The sequence below is a fragment of the Astatotilapia calliptera genome, chromosome 7 (assembly GCF_964374335.1).
Source record: "Astatotilapia calliptera chromosome 7, fAstCal68.1, whole genome shotgun sequence".
In the NCBI taxonomy this organism is placed as follows: domain Eukaryota; kingdom Metazoa; phylum Chordata; class Actinopteri; order Cichliformes; family Cichlidae; genus Astatotilapia; species Astatotilapia calliptera.
Window position 1 is genome coordinate 15,168,453 of NC_137428.1, and position 15,241 is coordinate 15,183,693.

General features: G+C 40.8%; 1 protein-coding gene across 2 annotated transcripts; it reads left to right on the forward strand.

Moving 5' to 3' along the window:
* Positions 1-488: 488 nt before the first annotated feature.
* On the forward strand, positions 489-13,599 carry LOC113025436 (secretory carrier-associated membrane protein 1). Of its 2 annotated transcripts, none has more exons than XM_026173157.2 (9): positions 489-767; positions 7,556-7,633; positions 9,320-9,427; positions 10,043-10,154; positions 10,455-10,583; positions 11,872-12,031; positions 12,134-12,235; positions 12,902-13,019; positions 13,120-13,599. In XM_026173157.2, the coding sequence occupies exons 1-9, from the start codon at positions 711-713 to the stop codon at positions 13,267-13,269; spliced, it is 1,014 nt and encodes a 337-aa protein (XP_026028942.1). In that variant the 5' UTR covers positions 489-710; the 3' UTR covers positions 13,270-13,599. The 2 variants fall into 2 exon arrangements, with proteins under 2 accessions (XP_026028942.1, XP_026028943.1); XM_026173158.2 differs by lacking the exon at positions 489-767 and adding an exon at positions 6,912-7,005.
* Positions 13,600-15,241: the final 1,642 nt, after the last annotated feature.

Below are 15,241 nucleotides of genomic sequence, written 5' to 3' on the forward strand. Positions count from 1 at the left end.
TTCAGAGGCAGAGAGCTCATAGATCTATGGCAACTAGAAGAGACTCGGCCAAAAAATAGATGTTGCCACAATGTTGAATAGCCAAAGTATCACGATAAAGTCCACAAGGTCAAAACAGCAACATTTTTGTCAAGACCAGGATATTTTCAAGAAAAGTGAGTTTTCCTGAAGTTTGTGCTATTGTTGTCATACTTTATTTTTACACTTTAAGTGTAATAAAGTATGACAAAAAGTCTAAATGAGTGCGGGTATAAAAAAATAAATCAAATATTTTCCAAGTAATAATATTATTTTTTAAAATAACTTTGGGATATTTTTAATTCTTTCATTTTACGTAGATAAGTCGATGTACGACCTGACATTTAATCGCAGATAAAATATCACAATTCTATGACAAAATGTAAAAATGAGTGTGAGTAAAGCGTTAAATTATTTCTAAATAAAACATTATTTTTTTTAAAAATTACTTTTTGGATCTTTTTTTTTTTTTTACGTTTCCCTACTTCCGCCTGACGTCTCGTTATGTCACGTGTGTTCCGCTGCTGGTGACCAATCCCCCACCTGGACAGTCTGACGTTTGACTTCAGCCCTTGTCTTTTCTATTACAATTTGTTCGAAACAGTTGGTCTTTTGTAACTCTCTGCGCCGACTTTGGCTATAAATATTAGCCTTAAGACACATTTAGCGGAATAAGTCGTCCTATTTGGACAATGTCAGATTTCGACAGCAACCCCTTCGCGGACCCGGACTTCAGCAACCCGTTTCAGGTAACCTTAACAGCCTACATTAGCCTACATTAGCCACTTTAACTTTAGCTGCCGTATCATTTTACATTAAGACTGCGTGGCTAGGAAAGACTGGCATGGGGTTGGTTTGAATAAACCTGCTCTGATAAGGCGACTTTAAATTAGCTGCTGCCAAAACCCTCCCGCTCGGTTTCAGTTGAACTGTCACTTAATGTTGCCGCACTCTGACTGGCAGAAGTGACATAACATTAAAAGATATGAGGCTATGCTTCCAGGTGTTGGCTCTGATTCAAACTGAAGCAGGTTGGGTCGCTGGGTTCTGTTATAATTATCCCCCATCCCTTTAAATTCCCACCTGCTCGACATATTTCCTCACATTTACGACCTAGTTAAACAACTTATGCTCAGATGTTGCGTATTGTTTCTTTTATGTTTGACATTACGTTAGAGTGATTGACTTAACTTGCCAACCTGGAGACGATAATGTTAAAAACTGATCACCTGATCATGTAATGCTGTGTAGGAACGTAAAAACAGAGACAAACATCCTTTCCCTTGCCTTTATTGTGCTGTTGTCTTTATTTAGGCGTCTGACTGAAGACGTCTTGTGTTTACGCTCACACAGTGTTGTGTCATAATGAAAGCATTCATGTGATCATGTGCTCCTTGGTATTTCCAGGCCTATCCTCCTCCGCTCATATCAGGTGTACTCATCAAAACAATCAAGTTTTGCTATTTTCTGAAATTTCTAACATTAATGGACCAAAAACATAAGACTATTTAATAATTAAAATAATCACGAGGTGCTTCCCTCAGTTTCATTAAGACCACATTGATTGTTTTAACATTGATTGTTTGATTGGAGCATGCTAAGAATAAGCTAAAGAAGTGTGTGTTTGTTTGTTTGTTTGTTTTTGTTTGTTTGTTTGTTTGTTTAACATCAACCAGCCAAACTGGGTTTATGTCTTTAGCAGTTGATTGGGAATCTAAACATTTAATGCTGTTTTTAGTAGAGATGGACCGATCCGATATTACGTATCGGTATCAGTCCGATACTGACCTAAATTACTGGATCGGATATCGGAGAAAAATAAAAAATGTAATCCGATCCATTAAATATCAGGAAAGCACCTCACAAAACTTGCAACACGCTGTAACTCACCTCAGAACGTTAGCACGTCGGAGCAGTATGCATCACGTGATAGAGCGGCTGTGGCATGCGGGACCTGTCGGTGGTCTGGATAGCATGTGGAGCTTCGCTAGCAACCCGGCATTTCATCTCCGACAAAGTTATCCCGAGAGAAGTAAAGCAAGTGTGTAAGTCCATCTCTGAATGTTTGTAAAGCATTCCTGCGTTAAGCTTAACAAACGACTGCCTCTCCTGCTGCTACTTCAATCATGAAACTGCTTAACGATCAGCTGATCGGCTTTTCTGTCGCGAGTCCGTGTCTCTAGTTTGCTTTTGGCCCATTTTGCACCAGAAAGAGGAAACCAGCGGCTGAACAACAGCAGCACGTTTAAGCTTGATCAGCTGTTGTTAGAATGTATTTAATATTACTTTCTACTCGAGGATCTTTTTCTACGTAGCTGACGGCTGGTAACTGTGCAGGGGCGGATCTAGCAAAGTTTAGCCAGGGGGGCTGATAGGGCATTAACAGGGAAAAGGGGGCACAAAGACATACTTTTCTTTCTTATTCTCATTTAAAATGTCTAGCTTTTAATAAATAATTATCTGACACCCAAAGTTTTAATTTGATGTAAAATGAATAGAAGTCAATTACTGTATATAGTAACTATTAAGTCTAATATATATATTAGACTTAAGAAGGCCTATGACTCAATGCCCCACAGCTGGATACTGGAATGCCTAGAATTGTACAAGATCAATGGGACCCTAAGAGCCTTCATCAGGAACTCAATGGGGATGTGGCGTACAACACTAGAGGCCAACTCCAAGCCCATAACACAAGTCACCATCAAGTGCGGGATCTACCAAGGAGATGCTCTGTCCCCACTGCTGTTCTGCATAGGCCTGAACCCCCTCAGTGAGATCATTAACAAGACTGGCTACGGATACCGACTACGGAACGGAGCAGTTGTCAGCCACCTCCTGTACATGGATGACATCAAGCTGTATGCCAAGAGTGAACGAGACATCGATTCACTGATCCACACTACCAGGCTATACAGCAATGACATTGGAATGTCGTTCGGACTGGAGAAGTGTAGTCGGATGGTAACAAAGAGAGGGAAGGTAGTCAGAACTGAGGGGATTGAACTACCAGAAGGCAACATTGCAGACATAGAGGACAGTTACAAGTACCTGGGGATCCCGCAGGCAAATGGGAACCATGAAGAGGCCGCTAGAAAGGCTGCAACCACCAAGTACCTGCAGAGGGTCAGGCAAGTCCTGAGGAGTCAGCTGAATGGTAAGAACAAGATCCGGGCCATCAACACGTACGCCCTGCCCGTGATCAGGTACCCTGCTGGGGTAATAGGCTGGCCAAAGGAGGAGATAGAAGCCACTGACATAAAGACAAGAAAGCTCCTTACCATGCATGGAGGGTTTCACCCCAAGTCCAGCACCCTGAGGCTGTACGCTAAGCGGAAGGAAGGGGGCCGGGGACTGGTGAGTGTCAGCACCACAGTCCAGGATGAGACAACGAACATCCAAGAATACATTGGGAAGATGGCCCCAACTGACCGAGTGCTCAGTGAATACCTCAGGCAGCAGAAACCCAAGAAAGAGGAGGAAGATGAGGAACCATCATGGAAGGACAGGCCCCTGCACGGTATGTACCACCGGCAGATAGAGGAGGTGGCTGATATCCAGAAATCCTACCAGTGGCTGGACAAAGCTGGACTGAAAGACAGCACAGAAGCACTAATCATGGCAGCACAAGAACAAGCTCTGAGTACAAGATCCATAGAGGCTGGGGTCTATCACACCAGGCAAGACCCCAGGTGCAGGCTGTGTAAAGATGCCCCAGAGACAATCCAGCACATAACAGCAGGGTGCAAGATGCTAGCAGGCAAGGCATACATGGAACGCCATAACCAAGTGGCCGGCATAGTGTACAGGAACATCTGTGCCGAGTATAACCTGGAAGTCCCGAGGTCAAAGTGGGAGATGCCCCCAAGGGTGGTGGAGAATGACCGAGCTAAGATCCTGTGGGACTTCCAGATACAGACGGACAAAATGGTGGTGGCTAACCAACCGGACATAGTGGTGGTAGACAAACAGAAGAAGACGGCCGTAGTGATCGATGTAGCGGTTCCGAATGACAGCAATATCAGGAAGAAGGAACACGAGAAGCTGGAGAAATACCAAGGGCTCAGAGAAGAGCTCGAGAGGATGTGGAGGGTGAAGGTAACGGTGGTCCCCGTGGTAATCGGAGCACTAGGTGCAGTGACTCCCAAGCTAGGCGAGTGGCTCCAGCAGATCCCGGGAACAACATCGGAAATCTCTGTCCAGAAGAGCGCAGTCCTGGGAACAGCTAAGATACTGCGCAGGACCCTCAAGCTCCCAGGCCTCTGGTAGAGGACCCGAGCTTGAAGGATAAACCGCCCGCAGGGGCGTGCTGGGTGTTTTTTTTTTTTTTTTTTTTTGTTTTTTTGTTTTTTTTTTATATATATATATATATACATATATACATATATATATATATATATATATATATATATATATATATATATATATATATATATATATATATATATATATATATATATATATATATATATATACACATATATACATATATACATATATACATATATACATACATACATACATACATACATACATACACACACACACATATACACATATACATACATCTTAGTAAGCTATAGTACTTTTTCCTTTGGGAAGGTACCATCTGTGCAGTCTGCAATTTTGTTGAAGAAAGATGTTGAATCTATTTAATATTTCTTGAAAAATAATTGATTTCTGTGTTTGTTTTTTTTTCACACTGCATCAAATTAAGGTTGATTACGTCGATTAAGCATCATGAGGTGGAGCGTGAGGGGTGGTTCCCTATTTTTTATTTATTTATTTTTGTTGTTGCTGGGAGTTGGAACCCTATTAGTTAGGTTGCTTAATATTTATGCTAAGTACTCTTTAAAATACCAGAATAGGGAGGATGGTGTAGGTTTAAGTTTATTAGATTGATCAGTATTGCTGAACTATGAAATTTTTTTTTTGCATACAGGTATAACAGAATAGCTTTAGTGTAGTTGTTGTTTTAAACTTGAGTATGAACTTATACAAAATGCAGCAAGATATTTAAAAAACAGTTTTGTTGATTAAAAAACACTATATCGGATTCATATCGGTATCGGCAGATATCCAAATTTATGATATCGGTATCGGTATCAGACATAAAAAAGTGGTATCGTGCCATCTCTAGTTTTTAGTATTTTCTATGAAATGCTTAAAAGATAAATAAATGGACTGTCATTTAGATCTCCAAAAGTTGATTCTGTTCATCTGGACGTCATTTTGAGTTTCTTGAACTCAGCAGTAACATCTTCAGTGTGCTTGTTATGTCCATCAAAAGCTTAAAATCAACTTTTTTTGTCATACACAACAAATAACATGAGTAAAACTTCATATTTGGAAACTAGAAGCGCTCAAATAATATTGCTCATTCAAAGAACATTATAAATTATGCTCTTTAAATGAGGATAATTTACAAAATGCACATAATGGTGTTATCTGTTTGATGTTAAACTAGTGGTTGAACCCACGTATTTGTAGTAATCCTGTAATTTATTTACAGTAAGCTTAATTTAAGCTCAGTCTAAAAGTCAATATTGTGCACATCCACACACAACACGTGTTATGTTGCTGGTAAGAAGCAGGAAGTAAAATAGCAGTAATTGATAGATGACAACACCTTGTTCTACTGTAAATGCAGTAAATACTTCCCTGCAAGTGTTATAACAACAAAAAGAGAAGCCAAAGCCACAGTTATCTAAGTTTTTTATACCGGTCATCTCATTTGTTGGTAGTTTGCTGTTAACTTCCTCTCAGTAGCCACAGCACACTACTGCTGATATTTAGCAGTATAAAACAGAGCAGTATACAGCTGAACTAAATGGATCAGCCTTTTGTCATAAATAACAGATCTAATTTCTGAGTCAGAATCAGACTAATCCAGAATTAGACCTGTGGTTCTTTAACCTCAGACAATGTATTTGTTAATTGTGATATATCTGTGCCTGCTTGTTTCTACACAGTACAAGGAAAGCATGTGTGTTTTTTGTTTGTTTTTGTCAGAGAATACTATATTAAAAAAAATCTATTTTAGTTGGTTTGATTCATTGCACAGACTTAAAAGAACCCAGCGTTGATGGGAAGATGGTACAGGCTGACCACACAGACGCAAGGAGAGTGAATAATTAATTGGGTTCATTAACATACTAACACGAGTGCTGAAGCCCTGCTGTCCTCCCACTTCTCTGTCATGCGTTGGCTCTGGCTGCCTTGCCTCAGGATAATGGGAGCTTTTTCCCTTCTCTGAGCTATGTTCAATAGTTCATGAAATCATATGGTGACATGTGGTTCCAGGGTACTCGTTGGCTCCTACTAAGCTTCATCACTCGCAGTCATGCATCAGATTGTTGAGGCTGTTTTGGCCTATTTCTCTGGATGTGGGCTCAGACATTAGGCTCTATGTTAGCGAATAAAAAAAACTTTGTAAGGCAGCTAAGAGCTCACTTTGTAAGGTTTGTAGCTTAATCAAACGTGAAATGAGTAGAAACCACAGAGAGTTGAAGTCTTAGATATGGTGTCGTCAGGTGGTTGAACTGTGCACCTTTTTTGAATCCTGCACTTTAATCAAGATCATGGTGAACACACGTTTGCTGATTCTCCTTGTGTTTTTTGGGTGGGGGTGGGGGGGTTGTTGTTTTGTGTTTTGTGTTTTGTTTTTTTGTTTTTTTTTAATGTTCTGGAGCAGGAACTCCAGAGCTGGAGGTTTCAAAATGAAGACTTCGTTGAATCTGCAGTATGTGTTTGTCCAGCCACGCACTAGTGCAGCGTTAAATTTTAAACACGACAGGCCCTGAAATATTTAGTGTGTGTGTGTGTGGGGGGGGGAAAATTTAAGAGTCAGGGAGACGGAGAGGACTGCACTGAGACGGGATAAGGACTGCACTGAGACGGGATAAGGACAGCACTTCGGACTATACGGATTAGATGTTAATCTTGAGCAACAATTTGAAATTCGTGCGTGACTGACGGCAGCTGATGGTGAGCTTATTATCAAAAGAGATGTATGACAGTGTAGCTTAGCTGACACCGACAGGAAAAAGGAGTTTTGCATGCAAATGGAGGTAGAATATAAAGTAGTGGCTTGCTTTATTTTGAAAGTAGTTTTGATATGTCAGTCTGGCAAATTAGGACTGTAGTTAAAAGAAGCATGGAGTGCTTTAGCAGTTTAGGAGCACAAAGCATAACCAAAGTATGTCTTTTTATTTCGGTCTTTGGCTGCCAGAGCAGCTCAAGAAACTCGTGGTCTTGGCTATTTATAACGACGTTCTCGTGAAAATTATTGGAATCATCTTGTCTTTGCCAGTATTGAATTATAGGCCTGTTGCATTTTGAATACAGAGAGCTTTGGCCTGGATCTCAGCAGAATAATGGAGGGTTTTACTCTGTAGGGATTTCTACTGCTATCCCTGGTTGAAACACAAAGACAAGACAGATCAAACAAAATGTATTGCTTTATAGTATTACTCAATTACATTTATCTCATGTAAAGCATTCCCTTTTAATCCTTTTTTTCTTCCTTTTTTTTTAGGATCCATCAGTGACACAAGTGAGACAGACATCTCCTCCAGGGTTAGAGGAGTACAATCCCTTTGCAGATGGCAAATCGGTGAGTACTTGGATATTTGCATTTAGTAGCAGTGAGGTTAAAGATCAGGTAGGTCCACCAGAATTACTCAGTAGGTATTTGAGCCTAAAGTTTTACTTATTTTTCCAGCTTTGTAATACATCATGTGAAAATCACATTCCTTTAAAATTATATTCAGCAGAATAAAAGACTAATAAATCCCACATCTGTCCGCCAAGGCAGACAAGTGTGACAACAAAGAGTTGTGCTTTATCTGTAAAATGCCACACTCTTCAGTCAGAGAAGAGCAGCTGATGATTATTCAGTCTCAGTTTATGCTTTAGTTTTGGGGGTTTTTTTTAAATAAAATATTTCATCATATTAATGGATCCCAAGCTAATAATGGAATATACAATTACAGTTTTGTATAGTTCAGACATGTATTCTATGCACTTAGCTATGTTATTGGTCGTGGGTACAGACCAGGCAAACCGGACCTCTCTTTGTTGCTGATGTCACTGCCCTGTTGTTTCAGCTAGACATGGCCAGAACACCTTATCTAAATGCTGAGAAATATCCATCCCAGTATTGTTCGACTCTGAGCCTCTTCCAAATCACTAATCTCACCCTATCTCTGTTTCTTTCTCTTGTCTGTAGCTGTCGTCTTGTTATGAGTCGCTGCCCAGTCTGTATATATAGGCAACTGCTAGAACATAGTGATCACGTGGTTCACATGCTCAGCTCCTAAAGCCACCAAGACATGTGTCCTGAAAGCTTCCACTCTAAGAATTGCCACCTTATTGAGCTGGAGTTTTGACTTGCCCCTGGTAGGGTCTCCAGTAGCAAAGTATTCAAAAGATGGCGATGGGTAAGAAACTTGGGACCTCTGTTATCCTCCCCAGGAGAGGAATACTAGGAATCCTTCAGACCTTGGGTTAGGGTCCATTGGCAAGACCCCGATTATTAAGCCTTTACCCGTGCAGCCCAACAGGCTCAGCCATTCTTCGATAGCTTCACTGCCAACAGCTTCACTGTTGTTTTGTGCCTTCCAACTGCACATATCTTAGCACATACACACATGCAGTTACATAAGACTAAATCCTAACATTGAGCAGTGGTTCCCACCTTGGAATTCAAGATCGCTTTCAGCAGTCGCAAGATATGTGACTGCATCAGTGTAATCATTTTCAGCCATCTAAATGTTATTTGACTGAATCCATCTGAGAAGCAACTTTATCAGTGACAAAGGGCTGTAAGAAGACTGTTTCAATAAAAAGTTTGGAAGCCAAGAGACTGAAGTATTGTGGTCAGTTTAGCTTTTTGAAGCTTTGTGAAGAAATGGCCTTGAAAAGATGTTGTTATAGGGCTGCAAAAGGTTGGGCACTAGATCTTTGAGCATGGATATTGTATCACTGCTTAGCTTGGCTCAAACATTTTTGTTTCTCTTAAGAGCTTACACAGGCTTCTCTCTCTCTACAGTACAACCTCATCAATTTCACAAATTTGTATTGTACGTTTTTTTTTTTTCATACATGTGCTCTTTACCGTTTGTTGCTTTCATTTGTTTTTTTTATTTTTTTGCTGTGCATCTTTATTAATGCTCTAATAAAATATGAGATTTAGTTGTGTTTTGAGTATTGCAATACAAACCTCTGATTAACTGTGAGGTCACATCATTAGCAGTTATAGGAATCATGTAGTTTTGCTCTAACCATGTGTACTTTATAGACACCTGCAAGTATGGCCCCCAAGACTACAGGCCCTGCTGTCAGCACTCAGCCAGCCATCATGAAACCCACAGAGGAGCCCCCAGCCTACTCACAAGCTCAACCACAGGTATATGTGTTGATGGTATACAGCCAAATAACAGCAGTTATTTCAGTAGAACTTTTGGCTATGCTTACAGCTGCTGCTGTAGTTTCTGCCACTTTCTTTTCAGATTATACAAAGGCATTCTTATTTTTACACAAAGAAATGCTGATTGAGTTACCAAAGCTATTGGAACTGAGGTGAGAGCATTACGTGTCACCATGAGCAAGCAGACTGTGGTGCATCTATTGTTTTAGTCCAGCAACACCAGCAGAGACTGAGAGAAAATGTATTAACACCACGGCTGATTTCACACTGAGTTTGTGGACAGAAAAGTGGCTCTGCGGGAGACCGCCTCTATCTGTGATTGGCCTTTGTAGCAGAAGTAGACACAGAGTCAGAGGGAAATCGTGGTTGGTGGAGGAAATAACTTGAGATTGAGCATCTCGTTTGTGAAGCAGACTCTGGGGAATGTGTTGTTATGATGTCTGTTCTCCTGCTGGTGCTGTCTCTGCAGAGAATTGGATTTATTCCAAAAGTAGAAATGGAGCATTTCTAGTGAGCAGGGAGGGGGAAAGTAATTGGCCAAAAAGTTTGTGTACTATTTCCAATGTGTTGACATTTGTTTGTGTGTGTTTGCAGGAGCAGTCGCAGGCAGCTGCTGAGCTGCTAAGGAGACAGGAAGAGCTGGAAAATAAGGCTGCAGAGCTGGACCGCCGGGAGCGAGAGATGCAGTCAATCAACGTATCTGGGGGTTAGTATGTCATCACAACACAGCCACAGATCAGTGCTGTCATAGCAAAGCATTACAGATAATGATGACGCTTATAAATCCACAGAATGGCTCATTATATGCCAAGCAATGACTACATGTTAATTTAAATGTTAATTCTCATGCACACAAAAAATAAGCGGGAATCAGTATTTGCACTCAGTAACTGCTAACTGTCATCTGACAGAAGAGCAGCACGTAAAACCTGAGCGACACTTTCAAAAAGATGTTGAAGTAACTCACAAGCTTGACTTTGATTTTTTTTTTTTCCTGCTATTGTAGGCAGGAAAAACAACTGGCCTCCTCTCCCAGAGAGGTTTCCTGTGGCTCCGTGTTTCTACCACGATATTACTGTAGACATTCCCGTAGAGTTTCAGAAGACAGTCAAAATCATGTACTACCTCTGGATGTGTAAGTAAACTTTTTCTTAAAATTGACAGAAGAAATTTGCTGTCTTGTACCAAGTCTGGAGTTTTTTATCCTCTGGATTTCAGAGCTAGGCTATAAGTAGTGCATCACCTGTGGCCTACTTGTACTTACAGGGACGGCCACTGTAGCTCAGATTACTCATGCTCTTTAGTTCCTTTTTTCTTTTTTTCTTTTCTTTTTTGTGCAAAATGACAAGAGAGGGTGTGTATATCCATTTACAACTAAAGAAAGGACTCGAAATGACTATAAACTTACGTATCTGATAAAAAGATAGCATCTGCATTTTTATTCCTGCTTGCATACATAGTTTTATGCATGTTCCCCACAGACTGTATCTAAAAGATGGACTTAGACACTGTGAGATCACCCATTGATTCTGCACTTGCCAATGAAGTGGCCTTGTTTGCATTAAACATTTGTGCTAAATTATCAGCTAATACTAGCAAACTTTTTTAGCAAACTGCATTCTAAACTACGTTCATACGTGCAAACACGTAGAACCACATCTGCTGAAATAATGAAATTGTTAATGAGCTGATAATCTGCTGTTTCAGATGACTCATTTAAAGCAGTCCTGAGTAGTTTAATCCACCAACTCCCCGAGTCAAAACCTCATAGCTCCTGATGGTGAAAAATACTCTCTGTTGGTGTATGTGGGGGGTGGAGTCAAGACTTCAAGTAGAATTCAGTAGCCACATGACAAATGCACGTGCCGCAGTCTTGCAACCTGATGAAGCAGCTTGATCATATGATTTGCTATAAGGCTGGTTTACAGAATTCAGTCGTTTTTACTAATAAGTACAAAGACTTTGATTTTTAAATCAACCGGCTGTATCTTTTTCAAGCTCAGGTGAAGGGTCTCGGTACCACTGCTATGTCAGCTAGCGGGCTATTGTCATATTTCACACTGTGCTGTAAAATCCCTGCAGTCAAACTGACTCAGTGAATGTGTAATACCTTTAACTTTGCAGACACTGTTAGGCCCTCGAGAGCAAATGGTAATGAATTATTAACTGTGTGCGCGTGTGTGTGCGTATGTTGTTTCCAGTCCTGCACTGTGTTACATGTTTAAATATTAAGTTTCAGTGTTTCCTCCTCTTCCATCCAAGGCTTGATTTGGTAGGACTTGATTGGACACTTCTCCTTCAGCTTATTTTCCATGTTTTGGCATGTACACTTAAACAGCCGTTCTGGCACACCGTCACACTTAAGCCGAAGTCCCCCTCCACATATTTACTGTATTTTTTCTCTCTCTCTCTTGACCTTTCAGTGCACACTGGGACTCTGCTTGCAAACCTGATCGCCTGCCTCTCCTGGTTTGCTGTGGATGGAAACCGAGGTGTGGACTTTGGCTTGTCGATCCTCTGGCTTCTGCTTTTCACGCCATGTTCTTTTGTCTGTTGGTACAGACCGCTTTATGCTGCATTCAGGTAAACAACATGATCCAAAATTGTGTCCACAAGTACAACAATCACGATGACCCTCCTGTGCCCACTGTGCTCTTTATATCCTCCACTTTCATCTTTCTACAGGATCGACAGCTCGTTCAGGTTCTTTATTTTCTTCTTCATTTACGTCTGTCAGATTGGCATCTATGTCATCCAGTCTATTGGCATCGCTGGCTGGGGAGCCAGGTAAGATAACACGACTTAAAATAAATTTCCATAGCATTGTATTTTTATGACATTTTTAGGTAAGACAGATGTTACAAAGACACATCTGGGGTTACTTAGTGAGGTGGTTGGCTTTGCATTTAGTCTAGATTTTGGTCTTAGTATTATACTGAGAAAAGTATCAGTACTCTATATCGTAGATCTCATGAACTGATCAGATAATGCGATGATTAAGACCAAGCCTGAAATATTTCTATATTTGTGTTAATTAGATATTGAATTTGTCGTTTTTTTGTTTTTTTTCTTGCAGTTTTTGTTTTGCTTTTAGGAGGAAAGCAGGAGGAAACCCTGCATTAGTTAAGAACCATTTAAAAAAATTTTTATTAGAATATACATTTAGTCTAGTGAGTATTTACAGTGAACAGCTACAACATGCCACATGGATAACACTGTCTAGGTCCCTGTTGTGCCACTGTAAGTGTCTATGGTGGCACATCCTTTAGGTCTAGGTAGTGTGGAGGCCGGGTCTTTGCTTTACCCTCTGTAGTTTGAGTGCTCCTGGTGTGTGACTTCACCCAAGTAAACTACAGCATTTTAAACAAGTAGTTCTCTCAGAGGATTGAGATGGTAGTGAGACTGGTTAGTTGTCACGTCGTTGTTGTGTGTTAATGATTTTCTTATCCCTAGCGGGTGGATCTCAGCTTTGACTGGCCTGAATAAAAGCATCCCAGTGGGCATTATAATGATCCTCGTTGCTGCTCTCTTTACCGCTCTGGCTGTCCTGTCTCTCATCATGTTCAAAAAGGTAAATGCACAGTCAGCCTATAAGATATCTGAGTGATGTCTGTTACAGACTCTTCAGGCCCTAATTTTACCCTCTTTTCCGCCTTTCCTTCTCCCCTCAGGTCCATGGCATGTACCGTACCACCGGTGCCAGTTTTGAGAAGGCACAGCAGGAATTTGCCACGGGCGTCATGTCTAACAAAACTGTACAAACGGCCACTGCTAATGCTGCTTCCAGGGCTGCACAAGGAGCCTTCAAGGAGCAAGTCTGAAGCAGAGAGCTCGCTCATCTGACCCTCCTCTGTATCCAGCTTCCACTTATAACTGCCTTGTTTGAACAAGTTACGCCCTCCCCATCTTTCTGACACTACTGAAGGGGTTTTTGTGGGGGTGCTACAGCTGAACATCCACTCATCTACAATCTTTAGCCTCTCAACCTTCAAACAGGCTCTCTTGTCCCAGTCTACCTGCTCCTGCAACACCGTGCACTCTAGGAGTCCTTTAACTAGAGTGCTCAACTTTCTTGTCTCTGTGTGGATTTCAGGGTTTGTGTGGATGTATGGCCAATTAAATGAAGGTTTGTGTGCCTTTTTTTAAATGTTGTTGCTGTCCTCGAGGCCTGCTCGTCTTCAGGCAGATTCTAATGTAGCTGAACCGACTGTTTGAAGTTACCTGGGCATTTCTCACCATGAACAGATGCTTGCTTTCTGTGTGTTTATCAACCTAATCACCACTTTCTCTTTCTGAATTTATTTATTTATCTGGCAAAAGGAAGTTATCTTTGAGTTAAAGCAGCATTATTTGATCTGTTTCAGTGCTTTCTTCTTTCATGAGTGTATGGCTTAACACTGCTGACCCCCAATGGAGTAACTTTATACTGCTGAAGATGAATGCTGTGCATTCCACTCCGCTGCTTTGCTTTCTACTCTCTTCGCTCAACTTAGAATTGGGTATGTAAAAAGTATTTAGCCTGAAATTCCTTAAAGTGATATCTCATCTAAAATCTTACCTACCCAAGTATCAGCACTCACCGGTGGAGACTGGTGAATAACAGAAGGAAGATATTTCTGTCATTAATGAAATATTACAATTAGAATGAAGCAAGAAATAAAATAATATAATTAACCCTTCAATTTTAGGCAAACGGCAACTTCCGGGGCCGAAACACACCGAAGTACCAAAAACGCTCCAAAGGCGAGTCAGCCCCCATAGATTCCCAATGTAAAATCTCCAAGTGTAGCCATTAGATTAACGTGTTTGTAGCTTTAAACAAGAAACGGGTTGAGCCGCGACAACTTTACTTGCTCGCTAACATCAGCCACTCCACCCTTTCATCCAAATATGGTCACTTTTGGCTCCAAATCCAGCTTTGGCGCTGTGGAAGTGCTAACAATCAAGTTTCAAAACTCAGAGTTGACAAAGCAGTGGGCAACATCACAGTGGCTACGCCATCGTTTATAGTCTGCGTCGTTAGTACAGGGATGGACAGAAGTAGATTGTGATCACAGATTGATGGCACTGTTTTGCCATCTAAGCAGACAACAATTGTCATTCTGCAAAAGCTACAATCCACAAGCAGTGTCTGATATTAGAGTATCACTTTAAAGGTAATTGTCAAGTATTTATTTGACTGAAATCTTCTGCTTCTATTGATCTGCATATCTCAGCAAGTCGCATTTTAAATCTGGACTTGGGGTTCTTTCTCTGACGTTGGCAGTCAGTACAGATACTTCTAACAGTGCCCTCAGGCCTTCCTGCTCAGTAGTCTAGATGCTTAACTTGCTTTTTTATTGCATTAGCTGAGTCAGCTTGATTTTCACCTGAAGCCTACCATTTTGTGTCCTTTGCTAAAGAGAGCCACTACTCCATACACACAGCTGCACGATTTATCAGCAAGGAAAGTGTAATTCGTCTCTAGCTTCCCTTCAGTGCTGGAGATTTACCTCAGCTTTACTCAGGATGCTCTCCGCTTGCATGACGAGGTTAAATATTATACAAGATTGTACAAAATTTGACAGGCCTCTGGTTTTAAGTATGTCTTGTAAATCAGTATCAGTATGTTGTAATCACAATAAAAGTGACTTAGATTTGACAAAAGGGGCCAGTACATTGATGTTGTGTTGTGACACTTGTGTATTCTTAATTTTTTGGAAGTCAAGCAAAACTACAACCACATCTGTTCTTTTACTCTCTCGTTTTTGTGATCAGATTTAACAATACAATTCCACCTGCTAAAATGTCTTT

Excerpts from the sequence above, each read along its gene's own strand:
- LOC113025436 (XM_026173157.2), top strand. The coding sequence starts at position 711 with ATGTCAGATTTCGACAGCAACCCCTTCGCGGACCCGGACTTCAGCAAC. Across the intron at positions 10,584-11,871 it reads CATGTACTACCTCTGGATGT|TGCACACTGGGACTCTGCTT; the intron begins GTAAGTAAACTT and ends TTGACCTTTCAG. Across the intron at positions 13,020-13,119 it reads CTCTCATCATGTTCAAAAAG|GTCCATGGCATGTACCGTAC; the intron begins GTAAATGCACAG and ends TTCTCCCCTCAG.